Below are 22,011 nucleotides of genomic sequence, written 5' to 3'. Positions count from 1 at the left end.
ATTTAAAACCTGGCATAATCTCAACCTTACACTTTTTTTTTTTTTTCCTGCTGCAGAAAGTTTTGGAAATCACTATTTTTCTTGAGAAGAGTTAGGCTCTTGCCTCATTAGTTTTGTTGTTGTTGTTGTTGTTGTTTTAAAAAAAAAAAAACCACCTGATTTTCATTTGTTAAGCCAGAAAAGCTAGCAAAGCCTTTCGTAGATTAGTGTAAAGAAGCTTGAGAAAGATGGCCTGGCGTTTTCTAATTTTAGAATTTTTTTTATTCACAGGGAGACTCTGTGAGTTACTTCTTTAAAAGGTTAACTTTGAGAGTCATGAGTGTGATTTATTTTGCCTCAGCTTTTTGATGCTGTGTATCATTAAACTTTTGAAGTGAAAGGAGTTGGATGCTTAATAGTTTACTAAAAGTTAGTTTTATTTTTAGAAATTGATAGGCATTAATTGTATTTTTATTTATTAAATTCGATACTTTATTACATTACTGTTGAATGCAAATTTATCGAGGCATTCATTCAACAAATATTGATTGAATACTTACTTTGGGCAAGGGCCTGGACAGGATGCTCCAGGAGAAAATAGAATTTTTTTTTTATACACATTCTCTGACTTAAGTAACAGTGTCCTTTTTCACATATACAACTAGCATTCTTAGAAACATCTTTCCTACATGTGTGTCTTTATATATAACTTCATGCATCACAGGAAATAGAACATTGAGACTCAAGGCCAAGTTGCTCAACAGTAATGAAATCTTCGTACTATTTGGAAGGCTATGTCATGACCATTTGTCTCTCTTTGGCTGCCCAGCATTTGGACCCCTCTGCTTCCTGGAGAGGTCTACACCCTGTGTCTGGAGGGAGCTGGGGCTCAGCCCGTTAAGGCAGACAGAGGCCAGGTGCTTGAGCTTCCCAAGCTCAGGGGAGGGTGGGCCTCCCCTCCAGCATGGCATGTTGGATGAGTATGGAGCTGGAGACCCGAAGAAGTTAGCTGTAGACCTCCCTCCTCTGGGTGTCTAGTGGTGATGGTGGAGGCCAATGCGAAGCCAGCACATGAAAGTGTGCAGAGGAGGTGGGGGCTCCAGGAGCATGATGCCAGTGGTGTGTGATGCCCAGCAGGGACGGCCTCTCCAGGGTGTAGGTCACTGTAGACTCTGCCATGCCCAGTGCCTATTGCTGGAAGTGGTGCCTGCCCTCTAGGAGGCTCATTCTAGTGGGGGGAGCTGGTCATTCCACAGGTTGAATTGCTGTATGAATCAGTACAAACATGGCCCCCTGAGAACATAGGCAAGGAAAGCTGTGACCCCATCTGGAAATGCCAGTAAAGGCTTTTTTTATGGCATTTGCACTAAGCCTTGAAGAAGTGTAGTATGAGTTTGGTAGACTCCTGTCTTGGGCAGCTTGAGGACTGTCACTGAAGGAGGCAATACCTCGTGGGTGTCACTGGATATCAGGGAATGGATGAAGGAAAGAGGATGAGCTACCCTCAGCTAAGATGATGAGTTCATTTTTGGAAAGATGGAGTTTGAGGGATTAGTGAGACATCTAGTTTATGGGCCCAGGGTTTGGAGTAAGAGAGTTGGAAACTACAGTAGTTATTGTAGGTTTTATTGAGTGCTCATCATCATTTTACTTAGTGCTCATACTGGTACAGTATGCTATGCTGTTTTCAAGCATCAGCTCATTGAACTCTTATGAATTAGTTGCTGTTATTCTTGCCATTTTGCAGAGAGGAAACTGAGGCTTAGAGAGATTAATAAAATAGTGGAGTAAGTCCTGTTCCTCAGTTCTGAGGGGATCCAAAGCTTATTCTCTCTGCCTTCTTCCTGACACGCAGGTGGGCCATGATCCCTCGTGCAGCAGACCAGTGTTGATTGGTAAACAGTGTCCTGTTCAGTCTGTCCCTTTATATGGCTCTGTCATTATGGCTTCTATCCCTGACATTATATTGTAGATTTGTTTGCTTGTTGCCTGTCTCCCTCACGAGAACATGAGATCCAAGAGGGCAGGGACTCTGCGTGTCTTATCATAGCTGTTTACTGTATTCCTAGAACAGTACCTGGTACATAGTAGTTGCTCAAAAAGTATTGCAAAATTGATATTGTTAATAGTCATCACATGCTTACCACATGCCAAGTGCCTGGCATGTATTAACCCACTTGCTCCCCTTTGCTGTTGTCATCTCAATTCATGACAGAATGAGGTGGCAGAGCCACAACTAGGATAAGAAACTCACTCAAGTTGCTTGGCTCAGAATAGAGCCGGGATTCAGAGGAAGGAATTTGGCTCCAAAAATCAGATCCTTAAATACTGAGCTTTACAGCCTTTTGTGAGCGAATGAATTATTAGTTAAAATAGATTTGTATGAGCTATAAAATGAACTTAGTAATGCATTTCAAAGTAAATTGTTCATAAAAATAAAAATTTTAAATAATGAGGTAATATTTTTTCTTGTTAGGAAAGGACATTTAATGATTCAGACAGGTATCCAGAGAAATCTTTTGTTTTTTTGTAATACAGTCTCAGATTCCTAGAAGGTATGTTATTATAACATCACATATAATTTGCTGGGGGCCATAAATGAATACTGGATTTCTAAAGGCTAGTAAATCTGTCTGATACATGTTGCAAATAGCATGTTACAGATCTCTATTATCCTCATAAGACATACCTACCTCTTACAGAAGAAACTAACAATAAACAGATGTTAATTTTTACCATGATTTATTTGTTATTCTAAAAGCTCAGTTCAATGCCTTAGAATGATGTAATAGTTGGAATTTAGACATGCAGTTGAAATGGAATCAGTCTTAAAAGTTCAGTTTTTTAGAAGCTTTGCCTAATACTGAACCAATGTGCTGATGTTACCTTCTAATTTAGCATGTAGTCTGAATAATAAAACTGAATGAGACCATAAACCCATGTACTTCTAGGTTTAGAGGAGAAGTTAAGGACAAACGACAAATACTGGCAGATAGTCTGTTGACAAGGGGAAGACCAGCAGCATGTAGTTTAATTGCTGAATTATTTCCAGACATACAGAAAAACTAAGATGGTTCAAAATCAAATCTGAATAATTAAGGTTATTTATGCTATTTTATATATTCATCTATTTTAATCCATGTTCAAATGTTAGCTTTTTCGTTCATACTATTAACAATTCTAGATATAAATCTTTAATGATTTCCCCTCCATATCAAGAGTAATGGCCCTTCTCCATTCTAAAAAATATTGTGAGAATACTCAGCTGTGATATTGGAATCAAACCCCTTTCCCAAATGAGGATGATGCATATGCATAAGAACCAACTAATGAATTAGAATGTTGGTTTTAAATTTGTTTGCTCTCAATAATTATTAGCTGCTTTAAATATGAATTCATGACTTGATAACAAATATGTTCCAAGGAAGTACTGACTGAAAGTTCACTAGGCTTTCTGTCTTCAAAGTGATTATGATACCAGTGGATGCTGATAAAGGCAGACTTTGATTCAAAGAGATAAGTACAGTTGACATTAAAGTTTAAATTATTGCAATCAGCCTTTTCATTTTCTTTCCCTTTTCTGTGATTTATCCATATTTGATCATTTGTATTTTTAGCTCCTTTATGTCTGCCTGTTAGGGCATTATCTCATTATCGAGAGAATTTTGAATTACCTTTTAGGTTTGAAATAGTAGCATGATTAGGCATCATTTAGATTGATGATAGTTGTTGCATGCATGAATGCTTTACTATGTCTTTATTCCAGACAACTCTTGGTAATGTTGATGTAACATTTTCTTATTTTCCCCTTGAATTTTAATTTGAAAACTATTTTTTAGTTATTCATCCAGTTACTTATTTAAAAACCTGCTTTGAGCCAGGGCACGGTGGCTCACGCCTGTAATCCCAGCACTTTGGGAAGCTGCGGCCGGCGGATCACCTGAAATCAGGAGTTCAAGACCAGCCTGGCCAACACGGTGAAACCCTGTCTCTATTAATAACACAAAAATTAGCCAGGCATGGTGGTGCACCCCTGCAATCCCAGCTACTCAGGAGGCTGAGGCAGGAGAATCACTTGAACCTGGTAGGCAGAGGTTGCAGTGAGTCGAGATTGCGCCTGGGTGACAAGAGCGAAACTCTGTCTCCAAAAATAAAAATAAAAACTTGCTTTGAATCTAAAAATGGTATCATTTAGTGACACTACCTTTAAGGAGGTCTAAATCTTGTGATGGCAATAGAGGGAACATAAATTATTACAATCCTTAGTGGTAGGAACTGAGATAAGATCATTTGATAGAAAATTTTATTGCACCCTTTTTGATAATTACCTTTAAGGTGCTACTACATCTAAGTGTAATATTATGTCTGTTTGGGTCTCTGTGTGCATACATTTATATGTGTATATGTATGTATATGACAAGAATAAAAGCTCTTGGGCATTTTGGGGGATTAGTAGATTAAAATTTATTTACAATTAAGATGACCTTGGCTTAATCAAGAGTTAATCAAGAGCAGGTTTCTGAGTGCCAAGGTAGCACCTACTTTGTATTTTTGAGTACTCACCTTTGGAGAGTGTTATTAACAAGGCATGCTAACTTTTGAAGGATTGTTATATGGAGATGCAGAGAGACAGATAATTTGATCTTGTGTTCACAAACTGAAGCAAATATGAAATCTAGTATATGATTTAGTAAACAAATATAATGGAGCTATTAGTGAATTTAATCTACTGATAATCCATAGAGTTTGTTTCAATCTAGGATGTGATTCCTTGTTTGCACTACCTAAACCTTTCCCTCCCTCATTTTATGTTGTGGCAGAGTTATTCATAAGCTTGTCTTCTAATCTCTCCCAGGAAAGTGCCCTTGTAGCCTTTCTGCCGAGGTTGCTGTCTAGGTATCAAAGGAAGCCTTTTCTCAGTTAATAGCTGTTGATGTTACGTTATATATATCCTATAACTAGGAAGTATAATACTTCTTTGGAAGTAAATTTTTGAGGTGCATTCATTTTCCTTCAATTTTTAAAAAACTTAGCTATGTTTTAACTGAAGGATTTTTAAAGCATATGTCTCATTATTACATCATCTTGACACAAATATTTTCACTTTCTGGTTCCCTCTACTCTCTGTTCATTTAGGATTTTGTTTTATTTTTGGAATCATGTCTGATTTTTTTTCTATTAAACATAAAGACATTTCCATTGTTACAAAGTTTTCGGCATAATTTTAATTGATACATAACTCATTAGCTACTTCTATGTAAAACTTTAAAAAGTATTTGCTATGTTTTTCTTGTCTAGCTCACATTTGCATTTACCCATAATTCCAAAGTTTTATGCAAATAGTAACATCATTAGTTTCTTTACACATGATTTTCTGCTCTTATGTAATCCTTCATGAATATATATATTTGCTGGAATTTTTAAAATACAATGAAAATTACTGCATAATTCAGAAGTAACTGTAGGAAGGCCCTCAATTATTTATATTGGGTAACTGCTAATCAGCCTTAAGGTTTACTTTTTCTAACATACCACATTGTTTGTCTTATTTAACCTGTGATTGCTGTTTTTTGCATTTCATATTTGTACATGGAAAATAAATGAGATTTACTTGAAATTTAATTCCAAAGATTTATATTAAAGACTATTCTCTTCTTAAATAATACATATCTGAACTTTAAGACTGCTGTGAAATCCACATCAGTGCAGTAATATTTCAGATACTTAGGTACTTCTTCTTGAATTCTTTTGTCTGTAATGGTTACTAGGCATATAGTTTTATAGCTAGTGTGAAACACAGGATATAATAAAGTTTGTTGGGGGAGGAGGTTTAAGCATATCAGATATGAAATTTTTGACTTTTGGCTTTTGTAACAACTTGAAATATAGCGAATAGTGTTTTACTTCAAAGCTAACACTCGTAGCCTTGAAAATATTAATCTCTATATATGTGTACATAATTTATGTAAGCACAGTTGTGCCTTATTTCTGACTTTTAGTTCCTCCTATGCTTATAAATTTGTCAATTCCATTATTATGCTATTCCTATTATTGCCTGAGTAATTAAGGATTATATTTCTAGACCAAAACTTTTTGTTATCAGGATATTATAATGTGTTTAGAGAACTTTGAAAAGTAATTTTTGCATGAGGTAGATCAAATATTGTATCCTCTAGTTTAGCCAAAGGGTTTTCCTTTTCACATGTTCCGTATGTTGTATATAAAATAAAAAACTGCTTCTGTGCCTCTGAGTTATCCCTGACTATTTCCCCCAGGTTCTTCCCTTAAAGTCACCGTCACAGACTTCAGGTTGGCTCCAAGTCATGGAAGACCCTCCTTGTAGGTCTTGAGCACTATTTGGGTGCGTGGGTGGTGCAGAGTGCAGAGGTTGCATGGATTCAGCCAAAATACTTCATTTCCAGTAGCTCCTGAAGAAAATGAGGAAAAAGAAGTGGTTTGAAGAGTACCATGTCAGGTCTCTAGAAATGGCTGCATTTGAAGCTAAGCCTTTTCTTTTTTTCTTTTTTCTTTTCTTCTTCTTTTTTTTTTTTTTTACTTTTTTTGGAGTGATCAATTCATACTTATCTTCTTTGATCATTGTTTTTTCAGGAGCTCCCCAGTGTCCTCCTCCTTCATCAGCTGGCTAAACAAGAAGGTGCATGGACCATACTTCCATTGTTACCGCAGTACGTTTGTTTCACTCACGTGTAGATGACTGACATTCCTACCTGAACACTTTTATGCCCCTAGTCTTTTTATTAAGAGGATGTGGTTTTCCTCAGTCAGTAAGTGAAATAAATTTGAGTTTTACTTTTTATGATTATTACCTTAACCAGATTTCTTGATGATTGGTTCTTAATCATGAGTAGCTTTTTTTTTTTTTTTAAGACGGAGTCTCGCTTCATCACCAGGCTGGAGTACAGTGGCGTGATCTCGGCTTACTGCAAGCTCCGCCTCGTGGGTTCAAGCGATTCTCCTGCCTCAGCCTCCCGAGTAGCTGGGACTACAGGTGTCTGCCACCATGCCCAGTTAATTTTTGTATTTTTAGTAGAGACGAGTTTTACCATGTTGGCCAGGATGCCCTTGATCTCTTGACTTTGTGATCCGTCCACCTTGGCCTCCCCAAGTGCTGGGATTACAGGCGTGAGCCACTGCACCCTGCCTTATATTATACATATAAGTATATGTATAATACATATACTTATTCTTAAAAGATAAAATGCTTCAAGTTGATATTTGAAAATTATTTATCCCCTGAACTAGTGTTGTTATGGAGAGAATTAGCTTTAAGAACTCCAGCTGTTTTTTAAACCATTAGCATCTGGCTTTTCTATAAGCTGAAGAAAAATATAGAGAAAAAAAACTAGATACGCCATTCAGTGTACCCTTGATTCATTTCCTACTAATCCGTTTTAAACCTTATTATTAACTCATTTTACAGAAGTGATTACTGAAACTTGTTTCTTTTGGTCAGCTTTTCTGTAACATACAGCAGAAATTCATCTTGGATTTTCTTCTGTGAAGAAGAGACAAGAATACAGATTCCAAAACTCTTGGAAACCGTCAGAAGATATGACCCCTCTAAGGTGAATATAACTTCAATACCATTTCTTATTTTGGGGGACAATGTTTCAAAGGAGATTTACTTTTGATTAAGAAGCTTTTGAATCTAATAAAAAACCACTTAGTTGAAAATTAAACAGAACGAAACATTGTTGAATATCTGAAAGATATGTTAAATAATGCTCTTTGAAGTTTGTAGCTTATCGAGGGGCAGAGCTTATGATGAGCCATTTTAAATGAAAAAAATCTGTTAACACATGTGTTAGCAATTTCAGAGAATTGAAAACTATCACTCGAAGTTCAGAAACTGCTTATCTTAGCAATAAACTCAAGTTGGCTATTTCTCCTTATTAGACAGTGACTATATATTATTTTAGATAGAAAATTGTTTTTGAGTGCCAACTGTATACTGAGCACTGTGGATGGCAGAGGCTAGAACAAAACAGACAGTGATTCTGACCTTGTGGGTGGCACAGAATAGCAGGGAGAACAGACCATTAGAGAAGCAGTTATGGTTAGAAGCAAAACATCTCTAATAAGGAAGACTAGGGTGCTGTTAGAAGCATTATAACAGGGGCATGGAATCTAACCTGGGAGAGTCAGGACAGGAAGTGACTTTTAGTCTGAGTTCTGTGGATGGGTAGGAGTTAGCAAAAGAAAAAGAGGGTCTACCAGGCAGGGAACACTATTTGAGAAAGAATGAGGGTGGGAAGGGATTTATCTTGAACTGGTGGAACTCAGTGAAGTCCACCACAGTGAAGTCCACAAAGCTTTTACGTTTTCAAATCTTATTTTTATTTTGTGCAGATTTAATAGAGCAACTGGATCTTGTTTGCCTGGAAATCCCTAGCCCTGAGCAGAGTGTTTAACACTTAGTAGGTGGTCAGTGAATATTTGTGAATGACTTTATAACCCTGTAATAATCAGTTTTGCTGCTGGGCTACCTTCTAAGGCTCGTTAGGTTTAGAGAGCTGCCTTGGAAATGTGTCAAGAGTAAATTGAGCTCATTCAGTTCTCTTTCAGAGAAAAGAAGCCCAGGTTACAACCTGATCACTTTTTGGAATTCTTTAAACTTGAGATAAGCAGAGATGGGCCCTTTCTTGTCCCAGTGGAAACCTGTCCCACCCGCCTTTGGATGCTCACTCCTGAGATGAATCAGATGTAATGAGCTCATGGGGGATAAAAGGCAAGCTTCTGGGTGCTGCTCCGTTTGTTGATGTAGATGTCAAACACTGGGCAACAGTGATCATTGGATTAATTTCTCCAATGCTGGAAAATCTTTAATAGAAACCACTGCTTTTGGTGATCTTTAAATGCTGGAAAGATCCATTACAAGTTTTCTTCATGCTTTTGATTTCTGGGAAGCTTTAGATATAATTGGATGAGAAGGTCGTTGGGTTAAAAAAATAATTCCTTCAAAGAGAAGAATTATGAACCTGTGTCATCCAGTCTTTTCAGATGATACTAACCAGCATCTGTGTACTTTCTGCCATGTTTTATGTAAACCATTTGTTAGGCTTTTATGTTTCCTTTTGGCTTGGGAAAAACTCCCAAATCTTTTTTAGGATGTAGGAGTTTTCACCTCCTTCTAGTGTTCATTTCACCTGGAGATTATTTTTCCATTATCCATAGCTCTAATTCTGTACGGGAGATGGTGACTCACTTTGCTTTTTAATGAAATTTGGGATGATAAATTTAAAAGTTCAAAGCAAGTTCATGAAAAACAAGTACAGAACAGAGGTAAAAGGAGATGTTTTTGTCCTCTTTTCAAAACTCTGCCACGTGGGAAAAAAAAAGGGGATATCACCACCAATCCCACAGAAATACAAACTACTATCAGAGAATACTATAAACGACTCTATGCAAATAAACTAGAAAATCTAAAAAAATAAATAAATAAATAAATAAATTTCTGGACACATAAACAGCCTCCCACAACAATACAAGAAGAAGTCAAATCCCTGAATAGACCAATAACAAGTTCTGTAATTGAGGCAGTGATTAATAGCCTACCAAACAAAAAAAGTCCAGGACCAGACAGATTCACAGCCAAATTCTACCTCAGTTACAAAGAGGAGCTGGTACCATTCCTTCTGAAACTATTCCAAACAATAGAAAACGGGGGAATTCTCCATAACTCATTTTATGAGGCCAGCATCATCCTGACACCAAAACCTGGTAGAGATACAACAACAACAAAAGAAAATTTCAGGCCAGTATCCATGATGAACATCAATGGGAAGATCCTCAATGCTGGCAAACCGAATCCAGCAGTACATCAAAAAGTTTACATCAAAAAGTTTATCTACCACGATCAAGTCAGCTTCATCCCTGGGATGCAAGGCTGGTTCAACAAATGAAAATCAATAAATGTAATCCATCACATACACAGAACCACATGATTATCTCAATAGATGCAGAAAAGACCTTTGACAAAATTCAAGAGCCCTTCATGCTAAAAACTCTCAATAAACTAGGCATTGATGAAACGTATCTCAAAATAATAAGAGCTATTTATGACAAACCCACAGCCAATATCATACTGAATGGGCAAAAACTGGAAGCATTCCCTTTGAAAACTGCTCAAGACAAGGATGCCCTTCCTCACCACTCTTATTCAACGTGGTATTGGAAGTTCTGGTGAGGACGATCAGGCAAGAGAAAGAAATAAAGGGTAGTCAATTAGGAAAAGAGGAAGTCAAATTGTATCTGTTTGCAGATGACATGATTGTATATTTAGAAAACCCCATCGTGGCCAGGCGCGGGGGCTCTCGCCTGTAATCCAGCACTTTCGGAGGCCGAGGTGGGCGGATCACAAGGTCAGGAGTTTGAGACCAGCCTGACCAACATAGTGAAACCCCATCTCTACTAAAAATACAAAAAATAGCTGGGCATGGTGGTGGGCGCCTGTAATCCCAGCTACTTGGGAGGCTGAGGCAGGAGAATCACTTGAAGCTGGGAGGGAGGTTGCAGTGAGCTGAGATGGCGCCACTGCACTCCCACGCTGGTGACAGTGCAAAAACGCCATCTCAAAAAGAAAACCCCATCGTCTCAAAATCTCCTTAAGCTGATAAGCAACTTGAAGTCTCAGGATACAAAATCAATGTGCAAAAATCACCAGCATTCCTATACACCAATAACAGCCAAATCATGAATGAACTCCTCCCATTCACAATTGCTACAAAGAGAATAAAATACACAGGAATACAACTTAGAAGGGATGTGAAGGGCCTCTTCAAGGAGAACTACAAACCACTGCTTAAGGAAATAAGAGAGGACACAAACAAATGGAAAAACATCCCATGCTGATGGATAGGAAGAGTCAGTATTGTAAATATGGCTATACTGACCAAAGTAATTTATAGATTCCATGCTATCCTCATGAAGCTACCATTGACTTTCTTTACAGAATTGGGAAAAGCTACTTTAAATTTCATACAGAACAAAAAGAGAGCCCACATAGCCAAGATAATCCTGGGCAAAAAGAACAAAGCTGGAGGCATCACACTACCTTACTTCAAACTATACTACAAGGCTACAGTAACAAAACAGCGTGGTACTGGGACCAAAACAGATATATAGGCTAATGGAACAGAACAGAGGCCTCAGAAGTAACACCAGACATCTACAACCATCTGATCTTTGACAAACCTGACAAAAACAAGCAATGGGGAAAGGATTCCCTATTTAATAAATCATGGTGTTTTGAAAACTGGCTAGGCATATGCAGAAAGCTGAAACTAGATCCCTGTCTTACACCTTATAAAAACACTAAGATGGATTAAAGACATAAACATGAGACCTAAAACCATAAAAACCCTAGAAGAAAACCTAGGCAATACCATTCAGGACATAGGCATGGGCAAAGACTTCATGACTAAAATACCAAAAACAATGGCAACAAAAGCCAAAATTGACAAATGGCATCTGATTAAAGAGCTTCTGCACAACAAAGGAAACTGTCATCAGAGTGAACAGGAAACCTACAGAATGGGAGAAAATGTTTGTAATCTATCCACCTGACAAAGGGCTAATATCCAGAATCTACAAAGGACTTAAACAAATTTACAAGAAAAACGCCATCAAAAAGTGGGCAAAGTATATGAACAGACACTTCTCAAGACATTTATGCAGCCAACAAACATGAAAAAAAGCTCTTCATCACTGGTTATTAGAGAAATGCAAATCAAAATTACAGTGAGGTACCATGTGACGACAGTTAGAATGGTGATCATTAAAAAGTCAGGAAACAACAGATGCTGGAGAGGATATGGAGAAGTAGGAACACTTTTACACTGTTGATGGGAGTGTAAATTAGTTCAACCATGTGGAAGACAGTGTGGTGATTCCTGGAGGACCTAGAACCAGAAATACCATTTGACCTAGCAATCCCATGATTGTATATACCCAAAGGATTATAAATCATTCTACTATAAAAATACATGTACACGTATGTTTATTACAACACTCTTCACAATAGCAAAGACTTGGAACCAACCCAAATGCTCATCAATGATAGACTGGATAAAGAAAATGTGGCACATATACACCATGGAATACTATGCAGCCATCAAAAAGGATGAGTTCATGGCCTTTGCAGTGCCATGGATGAAGCTGGAACATCATTCTCAGCAAACTAACACAAGAACAGAAAACCAAACACCCCATGTTCTCACTCGTAAGTGGGAGTTAATATCGAGAACACATGGGTACAGGGAGGGGCACATCACACACTGGGGCCTTATGGGCGGTGGGTGGCTTGGGGAGGGATAGCATTTGGAGAAATACCTAGTGTAGATGGCGGGTTGATGGGTGCAGCAAACCACCATGGCACACGTATACCTATGTAACAAAACTGTACATTCTGTACATGTACTCCAGAACTTAAAGTATAATTTAAAAAAAGATAAAAACCAGTAATTCTAAGATACTAGTGGAACACTGAGTTATTCTTTTAAGGTTTTTCTTGATTATAATAGTCCTTTTAATGAAATCGTTAAGAAAGTCATTAAGAAAGATGAGTGGAGTGGCTCTGTGTATAGATTCTATAATAATTTTTTAAAGGTAGTTTACAGTATAACCCACATAAAAATATTGAAAAACAATCATATACTATATAATAGCTGAACACTGCAATTAGGAGATGAAACATAGCAACATGTTTTCCATAAGATGTTTGGAACCAAAGGTTTTAATTGTGAAAGGTTTTAATAGTGAAAGATTTGTAAGACAGTTTTCAAAATATACTGAGATGTTTGTTTTCTTTATACAAGCCATATTGGCATGGTATGTAAAATACAGTGATTTTCATATTGGTTAAGGTTTAGTCAGTTGATAAAGAGCTTTATTGTAGATTTTTTTTAAAGGTGCTGAATTTTTAATCTCAAGCTGAGGTGGTTTGTCTTGGTTGTTACAGGGTATTCTTCTTACCCAGTAATGATTTACTATACCCATAGGCAAAGTATCAAGAAGAAAGTCATCATATGGATCTGTGAATCTAAATGCAGTTTTAATGTTAGATTTAAAAATTAACAGCTGTCACGTATGTGCAGTTATGATCTGTTGCTAAATTGAGGAAAAGTAGGACTCTGGGAGGTATTTGCAATACAACCACAACCAGAATAAGGCTCTTAAGAAATACCTAAGAGTACTCATGCATGGTGTCTTCTTGATTTTATATACTGATAAATAATAGAGAGTGAGGTGGTCTTGGTTGGGTAAGAGAGAAAATATACACAACTTTTAGAACTTAGGGTACTTGATTCATATTGTATGCTCCAGTTTCTTCAATAGAGGAGAGTTGCTTTTTAAATCTCTCCTGGACTTGCTGTGTTCATTTGACAAAAAGTTACTGCACGTCTGTTACATGTTCGGTGAACTGGAGATACAGCAGTGAACACAATGGACAACATGCCTGCCCACAAGGAGGTGTGTTCTTGTTTCAGAGCAGATAAGCAATAGAGAAAAATGCAAATAAATATATAATGTGTCGGATGGTAACAAGTGCCATGGAGAAGAATAAAGCAGAATAAGGGAGTAAGGGATGTATTGGGAATGGGCTTACCTGTCTATATAGGGTGTTCAAGGAATACTTCATCAGGTCACATTTGAACAGAGTGAAGGAATTGAGGGAGTCAGCCATGTACTCTCTTGTGTCAAGCTGCCTGCTTCATACCTCTGCTTATCTAATAGGAACCAAAAACTCGACATGTTCAAAGCTGAATTCTCAATGCCTTTCTAAACCTCTTCCATCTTCAGTCTTCCTCATCCAGAAATGCATCACTGTCACTGTCTATCCAGTTGCTCATATTAAAAACCTAAGATTTGAGATTGGTTCATCTTTTTTTCTTCAACTTCATGTTGGCATGACCAGCTGGTTCTACTTCCAAAATATATCTCCTGTCCATCTTCTCTCCATATTTAATACTACTACGCTGTTTCAGGCTATCGTCATCTCTTGCCTTGACCATTATTAGAGCCTCCTGTTTCAGTGGTTTCCCATTCCGCCTAAGATATTTTTACTGGGTATAGCATTCTGGGTTGGGAGCAATTTTCTTCCATTACTGTACAAATGCTCTACCATTGTCTTTCCCCTCTTATCATTTCTGTTGAAAACTCAGCTGTATATCTTGTTCTGTTTATTTGAAAAAATAAAATAAAATAAAAAAAAACATGTATACCCTCTCCCCTCCATGACTTCCCCTGCCACCAGCTGCTTTTAGGATATTCTCTATCTTTAGTTTTCAACAGTGTTACTGTTATGTGCGTATGTGTGATTTTCTTTGTATTTGTTCTCACTGGAGTTTACAGAGCTTCTTGAGTGTACAACTTGATGATTTTAGTTAGTTTTGGAAAATTCTAAGCCTGTATTTTTTAAATATTCCTTCAGTTCCACTCTGTCTCTCCTTAGTTTCTAATGTCATGCATTTTAGCCCTTTTCCTTGTGTCTCATATTGCTGTAGCTCTTTTCTTCCCCCTTTTTTTTCTTGTATCAGTCTGGATGTTTTTTACTGGACTTGCTTTCCAGACTGTTAATCTTCTCTGCTATTGTGTTTAATATTTTTTTGAGTTACTAACTTCAGTTCTTGCGTTAAGTTTTAGATTTTTCATTTGGCTCTTGTTCATAAATTCTAGTTCTTTGGTGCAGTTTTTAAAATCTTTTTATCCTTAAAGGACACATTAACCATATCTTTTTAAAAGTCTTATTTGATAACTACAACATCTGTTTTATCTGTGCATCTCTTTCTGTTTTTCACTTTTCTTGTTTCTGGTCTGGTCTTGTTTCTTGCTCTGCCGGGTAAGTTTTAACTAAATCTCAGATGTTTTATGTGAAAAATTAAGAAGGCTATGGATGATAGGACTTCCTGTAGAAGGATTTAATCTCCTGGGTTGTAGATGTTGTTTGGGTAGGCCTATTTACAGACCGCCCATACTCCAGAGCCCTTTTGTCCTGGCAATCTGAACTCCAGCCTTGGTTTCCCAGCACTGCAGTACTGCTAAAGGCTTGGCTCAGCTTCTTAGCCTCTCCACTGCTGCTTTCTGCTTGGTTCATTTTTTTTCCTTGGTTTTTGTGCAGCTTAGGTCATTGACGGAAACTTGCATGCAGCATCTCCTTACATCTCTTCTCTTTCAAGGTCTCCAGCTCCAGACTCTACCTTTTAGTCCAGCGAGGCTGCAAAAGCCCCCAGCTGCTGCTTTTGGCTGTGTGCTATTTGTAGCTCCAGGAATCAGCAAATTCCTTGAGGAAAGGAGGAGGCCAATATGGGGCTCCCATGGATGGCCTTTCTAATTCTGGGATCTTAGTCCTTTATGTCCTGTCTGCCTTTGTTGTTTTCTAATGGCTTCAATCATTTGCTTTATGTAATTTCTCCAGCTTTTATACTTGTTAGAGGTAGATGTGATCCAGATTATTCTATTGTGGTCAGAAGTGGAAGTCTTTCATGACTCATAAAGTCTGTACTCCTTTCCTCTGGCACATAAAACTCACCCTGGTCAGCCTTTTGCCTGTCTCTTTTGTACCTTACTCCCACATCCAGTAGCTCCAGCCACATAGGATTTATTTTTTCATTGACTGTATCAAACTTTTTCCCACCTCAGGGATTTTGCATTAAGTCCTTTGACGGCTCTTCCTCAGATTTTTGCATAGAGCTGGCTTTTTGATATTATTTCATCTCAGTTCACTACTGAGGATGAACAAAATGCTAGTCATCATTATATGATTAACAGATTTTTGCATAGATCCAGCTCCTTGATATTGCATCTCAGTTTGTTACATCCTAAGAGATTTCCCTCTCTTTTCAGGGCAGCTCCTAGTCACCCTGATTTATTTTCATCATAGCACATTTCAATCACTACCTGGTTATTTTACTTACTTTCTTAATTTCCATTTCTCCACTGTAGGGTAAGTTATGTTTCTGCCTGGTGTGTGGTAGAGTCTCAATAAAAATCTTTTGATTGAATGAGTAAATAAATAATCAGTGATTCTGAAAGGAATTTTTCAAATTATTCTTTCAAAACCTCAGTAGGGCATAAGGGCATACTATTTTCTTTGCCCTAATAGTCTTCCTATGTGGAATATTCTATAAAATACCACTTTTATACATTTATGGTATAATGATGACTATTACCTTGTTCATCTTGATCAGATCTTGAACTACTTTTTGTATACAAAGCTTACGTTATATTCATTATCATACTGGTGTTAATTATATTTTTCACATTCTCTAGAAATATTTAATCTGTGCTAATAACTCTTTATCACCCAAAATATTTAATTATGTAAAACCAATAGTATAACTTTCTATTGGTCTTATATGAAATGGTTGTTTTTAAAGTGACATGTTGTATCTTTATTTAACAGGAATGGTTTTTGGGAAAAGCATTACATGATGAAGAATCCACAATAATTCACCATTATGCCTTTTCTGAGAATCCTACAGTTTTTAAGTATCCAGACTTTGCTGCAGGCTGGGCCTTAAGTATTCCACTTGTAAACAAGTAAGAATTTATTGGACTTTTTTCAGGGAGGTGGGAAAGGTGTACATCAACTTTAATTTCATCGAGTACAGTAACGGATGGATCTCAGGATCTCAAATGAATTTTTCAGCCAGAGGCAACGTGTGGTAAGACCTGGAAAAGGAGCCACATGCCTGAGGGTTTCTGCTTCAGCACTGTCATTTACTAGACCCTTCAGACAAATCATTCAGCCTCTCTGGATATTCTTCTTACTCATCCACAAAATAATAAGCTGTGAGACTAAGGGAGAAGACAGAAGTGCTCTGAGAACCATGCACATGGAAGCATCGTTACCATTGTTAAGAGATCTACTTAGCTATAGGTGTAACTTCTATCATCAGTAAGAAAATGAAGCAGTAACATGCTGGGGTTGAGAGTTGATGACTCATCAGGTGCATGGGTGTGCATACTTAAACACGGGCAGGCAGGAGGACAGCTAGCTAGTGGAAGGTACTATAGGTAATCATAGCTAGCTATTTGTGTGTATAATCACAATGGTGCTCTGTTAGATGTGGAAAGTGAAGATGGTTAAATTGTAATTCAGGAGAAATACGAGGTTGTTGACAAGCCCTTCAGATTAATTATTAAATGTTTGTGTTCTTTAGGGAATGGAGAGTTGATAAAGCACTTGTGGCTTTTTTAACTTCAGAGATGAAAGAGTTTCTGTCATTAAGTGTCCTGTCTCTAGGATTTGGGGTCTTCAAAATCTTACTAGCCCATTGTAGATATACAGGATAGTACATACCTTGTCATTCATGGCTGGACAAAACTTCTTGACTACTCCCTTCACATTTGAAAGTTCTCTACAGTGTGATACCCTCCTTTCCAGTGTAGAATCCAAACAACAAAACAAAACCCCTGTGTTTCCTACCCTTCCTTGCCACTAGGAAGCAGCCATATGTTGTAGGTTCCATCAGGTAGATGTGTTATGTACAATTATTTTTGGGAACTGAACTGTGTGGGGAAGGAGACAAAGCATGGGGGACCGTTGGAATTGAGACTCGTGGCAGAGGAAGAGTCAGATGCAGTTGACAGCAGCTTCCCGATGATGGCAGAGTCTGAAGTTCCTACGCTGCTTATTTCTGTGGTACAAATCTGGGGGTCTTGGAATCTGAGCTTACAGTCTGTTTAATCAGACTTTCCGGTAATTCCATGAGCCATCTATATGCTTTAATAAATTTACATTATGCTTTAAGTAGCCAGAGTGGATTATTTTTGTTTGTTTCCAGTTAAGATCCCTGCCAGGTGCGGTGGCTCACGTCTGTAATCCCAGCACTCTGGGAGGCCAAGGCGGGCAGATCACGGGGTCAGGAGATCGAGACCATCCTGGCTAATACAGTGAAACCCCATCTCTACTAAAAAATACAAAAAATTAGGCGTAGTGGAGGGTGCCTGTAGTCCCAGCTACTCGGGAGGCTGAGGCGGAGAATGGCGTGAACCCAGGAGACGGAGCTTTCAGTGAGCCGAGGTCGCGCCACTGCACTCCAGCCTGGGCGACAGAGCGCATCTCAAAAAAAAAAAAAAAAAAAAAAAAAGGATCCTTGACTTACGCACTCCATCCTGGGACTGCCAGGCAAGGATGCCTTTCTCCCGGCCCCTACCAAGCATGCCTGAGAGCATCTGCACAGTTTCCCTCCCTTCATTCTTAGAAGGGTCAAGGAGGAAGGGGAGTGAAGACAAGAAGAAGTAGTGGTAGTTCCTTTCTCACCGTCTGCTGGTCTGCCTAGTTCTGTGCTCTGCAGGGGAGAGGGGAATATGTTCTGCCCTTCAGCAGCCTCGGGTCGTGTTTCTTCTCAGATTAAGTACACGTTGGTTTGCTACAGCTTGAGCACCGGGAGTTCCCAGGACACTCTTTTCCTGCAGTGTCCAGCAGTCTTATGTTTGGGGCCAGTTTAGCCACCTTTGTTGAGTCTGGACTCTTAATGCATAGAAGCTGTGACCTGCACTTTGTAGGCTGAGCCGCTGTTCCTTCTCCCTTCCTCAAGTATTCTTGTCATCCTCGGCCACAGGAGGCTTCCTCTAGCCTTCCTCATTTGGTCTCTGCTTCACTTTATAGTATGGAAAGATTTGGTCTGACCTCTCCTTGGGAGAAGTCCCAAATGGTTGTGATTTTTTCTGACTTGGGACTTACAACCTCTGTGTAAGCCTGTTTCTCTCCCATTTCCCATATACTACGAAGTCCCTTGAGAGAGGAACAAACACAGCTATTGCCTGCCCTGTGAAGTGCTGTAACTGCAGCAGGTGCTTCTTCCTTCAGGGCGAAAGAGGAAACCAGTGGACCCACGAAGAGCTATATGGCAAGCAGAGGGTGTAATCATTTCCTTGAAGCCAGTATAGCTCTTTTCTTCATCACTGCCTTCTGATCCGGGAGGCCTCTTATCCTGAAGGCAAATCCTTATAGTCTAGAGTTTTACCTTCCTTCTTCCCATCACAATTTCCTATCTTCCTTTAGCAAGACTTTATTGGAGACCTCTTGATGCTGAATTCAATTCAGTTCTTGTTGAATTAGATGTTAGAAGTAACTATTTATTCTTGCTTCCTTTGACTTACTGTCTTAACTAGGTGCAGGTTGATGGAAGTGATCCTGTTCGAACACATTTTTGACTCCTGGCATCCCTACATAGGGCAGTTCCACCTAACTCTTACTGGCTGACATGCTGGTGTTAAGTTTAACCTGTTCTAGGAAACCTCTGCCCTCTGCTTCGCTGCCCATCAGGTGTAGCAGCACCCAGAGCGCTGGCAGGCTTTGTTGGCTCTGGCTAGCGCTCACCTCATTACTGTCTCGTGCTCACCACGTGACTAGCTTCCAGGGGTTCGTGAACCAGGGTTGCAGGTTGTGCACTAGCCGAGATGTTAGCCTTGTTAAAGGGTGACTTTATGTTCTGGATTATCTGGCATTTTGCAAGGTAGTCCCACAGGAGACCACAGGTCCGTGATACCCTTCCCTGTTGTGTTTGTGAGGTCATTGAACACATCTGTTGACAAGGGAAGGTGGCCAGTGCCCAACTTCCATAGGGGTTTCACATCTCCCTTTCTAGTCAAGTTTAACCATATTTAGGAGAGAGAACTGAGGGCCTCGTCACTGCAGCAGGGTGTGTAGGCATCTTAGTCTGTTCGGGCTGCTATAAGCAAATGCCATAAACCAGGGAGCTTATAAACGACAGCGGTTTATTTCTTATAGTTCTGGAGGCTAGAAGTCCAAGATCAAGGCGCTGGCAGATTCAGTGTGTGGTGAGTGCCAGCTTTCTGGTTCCTTTCCTTCTTGCTGTGTCTCCTCATCTGGGAGAAGGGTTGAGGGGTCTTTTTTTATAAGGGTGCAGTCCCATTCATGAGAGTTCCCTCCCCATGGCCTCATCACCTCCCAAAGGCCCTGCCTCCTAATAACATCACCTTGAGGGGTGGGACTTAAGCTTATGAATTTGAGAGGGGACACAAACATTCAGACCATAGTAATAGGAACTATGACTAAGGGAGTTAAAGCCAAGAGGTTAATCTTTTCCACAAAGCTCAGGAAATTCCCAGCACTTCCCCCATGACTCCAGTATGATAGCGGAGTGAGGCACCAGATAGTCTTCTGCATGCTGAACAGTGACCAACAAACCGTAGAATGTGTATAGTTCATTGATATCCATGGTCTTCTCCCTTCCTCCTCTCCCTTTCCCCTGCCAGGAGAGACAAAGCAAAATAAATATGCAGACTCTACCATACTGCCATATTTAAAATTCTAGTTATCTTAGATCATATTTCCTTTCCCCCGATGCCAACAAGTAATCCAAGCAAATAAAATTATATAACCCATCTGGTATAACAACTATCTTGTGGTCAAGATATATTTTAAAATGGCTTTTCTAGTGGGGATTCTTATTTCTTCTTCAAGAAATTGGTATTATACTCAGGACTAAAGGAAGGATAAAGTATCCGTTAGCCCCATCAGCTACAACATTGGATCTTCCTAGTTGTTTTTTTCCCAGTTCTTCCCTAATGTACTGACTTCATTTCTTCCTATTATTGGCAGCTCTATCAATTAGCATGCTGTTGGATGCAAGTAATAGGAAGCAACTCAAACTGGATTAAGGAAATACTTTGGCTGTAACTGGGGTGAGTGAGGTCTGTGGTTGGTTGATCTGGCAGTTTATTGATATCATTGAGGACCCACGCTTTCTGTGTCCCTCTAGCCTATAGTATACAGAATGCATTTATCCTAAATCTGGTTCCTCTTGTGGTTTCAAGACAATAAGGGCTACATATTTCCTGTTTGTATCCAATAGTAGACAGCCTGTTCCCGACCATGAATGGTAAGTGCTTAATCCTCAGTCTGATTGGGCCAACTGCGTGTGTGTTCTAATCTCCGGACTGTTAACAGTTGCCTGGGAATTTCATTGATTATTAGAATTATTGGAATTTTCAGTTCTAATCCCCAGAGTATTAACAGTTGCCAGGGAATTTCATTGATTATTCTGGCTGGCCCAGAGTCATCAGTCTCTGACTCTGGAGCCTATATAATTGTTGGGCTTAATATTAGTCAAAACCGGAATTTGTTGAGGAAGAATGAAGGGGAAACTATTCATGTGGACAACCAACAGGGCCAGTCCAGGAGTGTTGATTCCCTTTGTGTCCTTTCCTTGACTTTGTGGTCCACATTGTAGGTAACGTAACAACTTACAGTTACTTAAGTATTTCTTCTGCCCTGGTCTCCAGCACAACTGGTTACCTAAAGATATTTCATGAGACACGCTTTCTTAGACTATTTCCCACCAAAATTTTATTTGGCCTAACAATTCCACATCAGTGAGTTTTGAGTTCACACTGCTTCATATTTCCTGGCAATCCATCCGTTTGATCAATTAAAAGAAATTGCTTTTGAAGGCGTGTGGCATGAGTCCAAATCCCAAAGTTACCTTGATACAGTTTATTTACGAATAAATACTTTCCTTTTTGGAGAAATTTTCATTAACTTCCAATAAGATGATTTATTCAAATATATGCCGTTACAGGACACTGTTTCTGGTTTTCGCCATTGTTTTTCCACCAGCAAACCTTATCAAGATTTCCTTCAGCAGGTTGCTCTGTTGACTGATTGACAAGTGGGATTGAAAAAGCCAGCTAGGTATTGAGTTGAAAGGGCCCTCGGTCATTTGCACATCTGTAGCCTAGGTGGTTGTGTCGTTAGAACTGTGCTGTTGGGGACATGACTTAACTTATTTATTTATATATTTTTTGAGACAGAGTCTTGCTCTGTCGCCCAGGCTGGAGTGCAGTGGCACGATCTTGGCTCACTGCAAGCTCCACCTCCTGGGTTCACGCCATTCTCCTGCCTCAGCCTCCCAAGTAGCTGGGACTGCAGGCTCCTGCCACCATGCCCAGCTAATTTTTTGTATTTTTAGTAGAGATGGGGTTTCACCATGTTAACCAGGATGGTCTCGATCTCCTAACCTGATCACTTGCCTTGACCTC

General features: G+C 39.1%; 1 protein-coding gene across 2 annotated transcripts in view; it reads left to right on the top strand.

The window, feature by feature from the left end:
- The window catches only part of B3GLCT (beta 3-glucosyltransferase), a 113,757-nt gene that overhangs the window by 41,021 nt on the left and 50,725 nt on the right, over positions 1–22,011 (top strand). For both annotated transcript variants that reach the window (XM_023208776.2, XM_023208777.1), the window contains exons 5-7: positions 6,589–6,665; positions 7,454–7,565; positions 16,403–16,539. In XM_023208776.2, coding sequence (XP_023064544.1) covers positions 6,589–6,665; positions 7,454–7,565; positions 16,403–16,539 — 326 coding nt within the window. The remainder of the gene's footprint in view (positions 1–6,588; positions 6,666–7,453; positions 7,566–16,402; positions 16,540–22,011) is intronic.

The sequence above is a fragment of the Piliocolobus tephrosceles genome, chromosome X (genome assembly GCF_002776525.5).
Source record: "Piliocolobus tephrosceles isolate RC106 chromosome X, ASM277652v3, whole genome shotgun sequence".
Taxonomy (NCBI): Eukaryota; Metazoa; Chordata; class Mammalia; order Primates; family Cercopithecidae; genus Piliocolobus; species Piliocolobus tephrosceles.
The sequence above is the reverse complement of the archived record's forward strand: the minus strand, read 5'-3'. Positions and strand labels throughout refer to the sequence as shown.